Source organism: Scyliorhinus torazame, chromosome 16 (assembly GCF_047496885.1).
Source record: "Scyliorhinus torazame isolate Kashiwa2021f chromosome 16, sScyTor2.1, whole genome shotgun sequence".
Classification (NCBI taxonomy): domain Eukaryota; kingdom Metazoa; phylum Chordata; class Chondrichthyes; order Carcharhiniformes; family Scyliorhinidae; genus Scyliorhinus; species Scyliorhinus torazame.
The window spans coordinates 134,110,572-134,116,571 of NC_092722.1; the positions used below are offsets into that span (position 1 = coordinate 134,110,572).

The 6,000-nt window shown below is 46.5% G+C and overlaps 1 protein-coding gene across 3 annotated transcripts in view; it reads right to left on the reverse strand.

Moving 5' to 3' along the window:
• The window catches only part of blnk (B cell linker), a 393,983-nt gene extending 389,875 nt beyond the window's left edge, over positions 1-4,108 (reverse strand). The window contains exons 1-2 of one of the 3 annotated variants that reach the window (XM_072479109.1): positions 3,942-4,108; positions 3,407-3,469 (exon numbers count right to left, since the gene is read on the reverse strand). In XM_072479109.1, coding sequence (XP_072335210.1) covers positions 3,407-3,469; positions 3,942-4,016 — 138 coding nt within the window. In that variant the 5' untranslated portion in view covers positions 4,017-4,108. The remainder of the gene's footprint in view (positions 1-3,406; positions 3,470-3,941) is intronic. The other 2 variants (XM_072479107.1, XM_072479108.1) reach the window with 2 other exon arrangements.
• Between the last annotated feature and the right edge of the window lie 1,892 nt (positions 4,109-6,000).

The window sequence follows — 6,000 nt, forward strand, 5'->3', positions numbered from 1 at the left end:
CATCATGTCCCTCTGTGTCGACGTCGATTTTGACGCGCACAAACGCAGGAGGCCTCGAAAAGCACGCGAAATGGCCGCCCTTGTCCGGGCTGCGGGCCGGGAGGAACTCGATCGCCTGGACCCGTTCGGCCTCGTAGGACGCCTGCCTCGCCGATCCGGCCGCATAGGACCCCTGCCGCGCCGATTCGGCCGTCTGAAATTGGGAGTAGCGGCTAGTCGCGTTTTCATGCAGGACACAGGCTTCGATTGCGGAGGCTAGGGTGAGGCCTTTTATTTTTAAGAGCTGCTGGCGTAGGGTGCCCAAGGTGACCCCAAAAACGATCTGGTCCCGAATCATGGAATCGGAGGTGGTGTCGTAGATGCAGGACTGCGCGAGGATACGGAGATGCATAAGGAAGGATTGAAAGGGCTCATCCTTACCCTGCAGGCGCTTCTGGAAGAGATACCTCTCGAAGCTCCCGTTGACCTCGACGTTGAAGTGTTGGTCGAGTTTGAGAAGGACCGTCTTGTACTTGGTCTTGTCCTCACCTTCCGCGAACACCAGGGAGTTGTAGACATGGATAGCGTGTTGCCCTGCCGTGGAGAGGAGGATGGTGATCTTTCTGGTGTCCGAAGCGCTCTCCTTTTCATTGGCTTCCAGGAAGAGCTGGAAGCGCTGTTTGAACAGCTTCCAATTAACGCCGAGGTTTCCGGCGACTTGTAGCGGCTGCGGTGTGCTGACGGTGTCCATGGCGCAGGATGGCAGATTCCGGAGGATCCGTAGGTAGGTCCCACAGTTACTCCTGGTACTATGATGTGTTGGGTACTCTGCTACACAGACGAACCAACACGGTTGCGAATGGTACAACTCAGTTTTATTGCTAACATTGATTTACAGTGGTAAACTGGTTACTGAGGTTCGATCATAACTCTAGAATCTGTGGACCTATTCCTAATACTATCTTGTAGTGGCACTCAGCACATGGTGGATGTCTGAGTGGCTTGCTATGAGCCCTGTGCCCTGAGCTGTCTCCTGCTGGAATGCTCAGGGAGTGTAGTGTTCCCTGTTTTGTACTGTGTATGCTTTTGCCGGTGATTGGCAGTGGTGTTGTGTGTGTGTTGATTGGTCCGTTGATCTGTCCATCAGTATGTATGTGTTATGATGTTTACCTGAATATCATGACAAGTATGGGTGACCCCACAGGACCGAGGGTCAAAACCCCCCACCAGGATTGTTACCTGGAATGTAAGGGGACTCAATGGCCCAGTGAAAAGACCCAGAGTCTTCACCCACCTAAGAAGCCTAAAAGCAGACATAATCTACCTACAAGAGACGCACCTGAGGGAGAAGGACCGACTGCTGGCAAGAAAGGGCTGGGTGCGACAGACATACCACTCATGCTACGGGACGAGGGCTAGGGGAGTAGCAATATTAATTAGTAAGAGGACGAGGTTTACAGAAACCATGACAGTTACGGACCCAGGGGGACGGTACGTCATGGTCAGCGGTGTCCTGGAAGGGGCACCGGTCGTACTGGTAAATGTGTATGCTCTCAACTGGGATGACACAGAATTCATAAAGAAGACCATGGCAGAAATCCCCGACCTTGACACACACCAACTTCAATTGCGTACAGGACCCACTGACCGACCGATCAAACCCCAGAGCAGGGAAAAAGACTGGCATGGCTAGGGAACTAGGATCATTTATGGAGCAGATGGGGGCGGTGGACCCATGGAGGTTCCTGCACCCGGGAGAGAAGGAATGTTCATACTTCTCACAAGTACACAAGGTATACACCCGTATCGACTTCTTTGCAGTGGGGAAATCGGTGCTTCCAGGGATCATGGGAACGGACTACTCCGCGATCGTTATCTCTGACCACACTCCACACTATATGGATGTGAGGTTGGAGACAGGCCGTGCCCAGCGCCCCACATGGAGGCTGGACACGGACCTCCTGGCCGACAAGGCCTTCTGTCAGAAAACAACGTGGGCCATAGGCGACTACGTTAGTAACAACCAAAATGGGGAGGTCTCACCCTCCACGTTCTGGGAGGCACTGAAGGCCGTGATTAGAGGAGAGATCATAGCCTACAAGGCAAGCAGAGATTTTATGCGTTTTATGGCCTGTTCGCAGAGGGGGCAGGCTGGAAAATGTGGTGAGCTATTCAAAAGTCCATTGACTTTGGCGGGAGTGGGAAATTCCACTCTATGGCTCTATGACTAATTAATTCCCCTTCTCCTTTTATTGGGAACTGATGGCTGAGTGGCAATTCTTGATTGGTAGCCTTCATTACCATCTCCTGTAAACTTGAGATCATTCAAAACTCTGTTGCCCATGTCCGAACTCACACTAAATCCTAGTCACCCATCACTCTTGCACTTTCTACTAATACATGGTGGGGTGGAGCAACCCCCCAATTTTAAATGGTCCTCCTTATTTTTAAATCGCTCCCTGGCCCCTCCCTTCCTAATCTTGATCATATCCTCCAACCATACAACCCCCTGATGTACCTAGGTACCTCTGAACCTGGTCTCTTGACGGTACCCAGTTGTAATCGCTCCACCATCAGTAGCCTTCAGTCACCAAAATCCTGCGTTCTGAAAGTCCTTCCTTAAACCTCTCCTAATCTCTAACTCGGTTCCCCCCTTTAAAACACCTAAAACCTAGCTCTTCGACCAAACCTCCAGGTATCTGTCCTAATATCTCCCTATGTCTCTCAGTATTAATTTTTGTTTCAAAGCTCTCCTATTAAGTGCTTTTTATGCTTGATGTGGTGTAATGCCCCTCAAGTTATAAGCTGCAGGCGACAGACTAGCGACCTGTTCCAGGAATAATTAGCTATAGAAACAGACGAAAGTCTGACCTATGCACCAGAATGGTTGAGAAAGATGAAGTACCTTTGGACGGTTAATTACATTAGGGGTGGGTAGCACGGTGGTGCAGTGGTTAACACTGCTGCCTCATGGCGTTGAGGACCCAGGTTCGATCCAGGCCCCGGGTCACTGTCTATATGGAGTTTGCACATTCTCCCCGTGTCTGTGTGGGTCTCACCCCCCCATAACCCAAAGATGTGCAGGGTAGGTGGGTTGGCCACGCTAAATTGTCCTTTAATTAGAAAAGAATAATTGGGTACTCTAAATTTATTTTGAAAATTACATTAGAGGTGCTATATAAATGCAAGTTGTTGTTGAGTGGTGTCCTCCATATGTATTGAGCTGTGATTTGTTGGTGTTTCTTTAACACAGCCAATGCTGATAGCGCGTCTAATGCTTTGAAATACGATTCTTTGAGCTATAACATACCACACGTTCAGATATAAAACGCAGATAATACGTTCGGAACAGTCAGAACGTCCAGGGAACGGAAAACATATCATTTCAACTTTATGAAAGAAAGTACATTGCTTTCAATTTACTTACCAAAAACGTTGCCCCAGATATTTTCTGCCTTTCCACTACAATGGCAGGTTCATATAAATTATTCTGTGCATAAACGAGAAACAAGGAAACCTTTAGCTTCAAACACGAGCTGGTCAGAACGTTCCAAAATATCATAACTTATTTAATTCTAACGAAGGGAGATAGGTGCCCTTTGTTGAACTTTATAGTTCAAACAAGGGCTTACATAATCAACAGATTTTATTTAGGTTAAAATCGAATGGAATATTAGGGCTGCCAACAGAAATCTTATCTCACTCTGTAATATAGCGCCCCAAATAACAGCTCTGTCCATGATATCTATTATTTTTACAGGACGACTAAACAACCTTGCAGTACTTCCTGGGTCGCCTTGGACGCTTTCCTGACTTTTTACTTTGCTTTCATTTAACTTGCCACAGTTTTGGTGCAATTATTATGCATTAGCAACTTTTAAGTGAAATAATGTCGGTGTTTCAACAGTCATATAAAATACAGGTCTTCATCAAACTTTAAAAGGGAGAGAGTTCCACCTTACCAGTCGCAGGAATTCTGCTAGTTCCCAAGATCTCCAGCTTTCACACTCTTCTCGAGTTGGTATCCTTGTGGCCATTGTATACCACAGAGAACCCTGCCTCAGCCTTTGATCTGATCTTTGGGGTTTTAGCTCTGATAACTGATCCTTACTCCCTCCTTTCCCAGCCTAAGGCGGAAGTTTTCAAGAATTGGGCTTCACAGTGTGTAAAGGTCCTCCCCCCCGCGCCTATTTAACCACTTACGCAATCGCAAACACTTCGCTTAAATTCATCTGACCGAAATGACGGGTGGGAAAAGGGTCAGATGTCATACTTGCTGCTACTAAATGCGGTGACAAGAGACCTGGGTTGATGGCCTGACAGTAAACAGTCAGCTGCCGTTTGCCGAGTTCACCAATTCGGTAGTTCTATATTATAGTTATAAATATTGACAAATGTTTGAAATGATATTTCATCATTTAGACTTGCCCATTATGTCTATTCACTGATCTATTTTACAATTGTTTGTTAAATGAATGAATAGGTTTGTAACAGGTAGTAATTAACATGGGATTATTTTTAGATTCGTTCTTGGGCTTTGTGCATGGCAAGCAATGCCAACATATACTGCCCATCCCTAATTGCCCTTGAGAAGGAGGTGGTGAGCCATCTGCTTGAACCGCTCAAGTCCATGTGATATGGGTACACCCACAGTTAGGGAATTAAGTGTGCACTAAATCTGTATGACACGTAGCGTGACATGGTTTAGGCATGGCATATATGTGTGAGCTATGCCATTGCTCACTTGTGTAGTGGATAGAGTGTCAGCGCCTCTGCAGCCTCCACGTGCACCTAAAGACCATGAATGAAAATGATCACAAACCCCAGCTTTGACAAAGAGTCACCTAGACTCGAAACGTTAGCTCCCTTTTCTCTCCACAGATGCTGTCAGACCTGCTGAGTTTGTCCAGTTATTGTTTATTATTATCAGTTCACTGATGTAAATGGGTTAAGACCATAAGATCATAAGCCATAGGAGCGGACGTAAGGCCATTCGGCCCATCTAGTCCACTCCACCATTCAATCATGGCTGATTTCAACTCCATTTACCCGCTCTCTCTCCATAGCCCTTAATTCCTCGAGAAATCAAGAATTTATCAACTTCTGTCTTAAAGACACTCAACGTCACGGCCTCCACCACCCTCTGTGTCAATGAATTCCACAGGCCCACCACTCTCTGGCTGAAGAAATTTCTCCTCATCTCTGTTCTAAAGTGACTCACTTTTATTCTAAGGCTGTGCCCCTGGGTCCTAGGCTTCCCTGCTAATGGAAACAACTTCCCTACGTCCACCCTATCTAAGCCATTCATTATCTTGTAAGTTTCTATTAGATCTCCCCTCAACCTCCTAAACTTCAATGAATATAATCCCAGGATCCTCAGACGTTCATCGTATGTTAGGCCTACCATTCCTGGGATCATCCATGTGAATCTCCGCTGGACCCGCTCCAGTGCCAGTATGTCCTTCCTGAGGTGTGGGGCCCAAAATTGCTCACAGTATTCTAAATGGGGCCTAACTAATGCTTTATAAAGCTTCAGAAGTACATCCCTGCTTTTATATTCCAAGCCTCTTGAGATAAATGACAACATTGCATTTGCTTTCTTAATTATGGACTCAACCTGCAAGTTTACCTTTAGAGAATCCTGGACTAGGACTCCCAAGTCCCTTTGCACTTCAGCATTATGAATTTTTTTTTTTTTTGGTGTGGTCAGTCCAAGTGTAGGTAGCATCTTCGATACTCCCCCCGAAACAACAAACATTATGAAACAAAATGGATGCTGTTCTGCACTACTTAAAGTGCCACTTAAGATACAGGTGAGGTGCTTCTGACTAACCTTTGCCAAGGCAAAGTTTGTGGAGGGACTGTTATGATTTGCTCAAGCAGTTTGGAAATATTCCACACCATAGCGGGAAAAGACCAGTCCTTTACAAACAAACGGGGCAGTTGTTGCTGTAACTCTTGGTCTCCAACATGGGCAGGATGTGGAAAGGAAGAGGCAGGGAAAGGTCACATGCTCTTTTG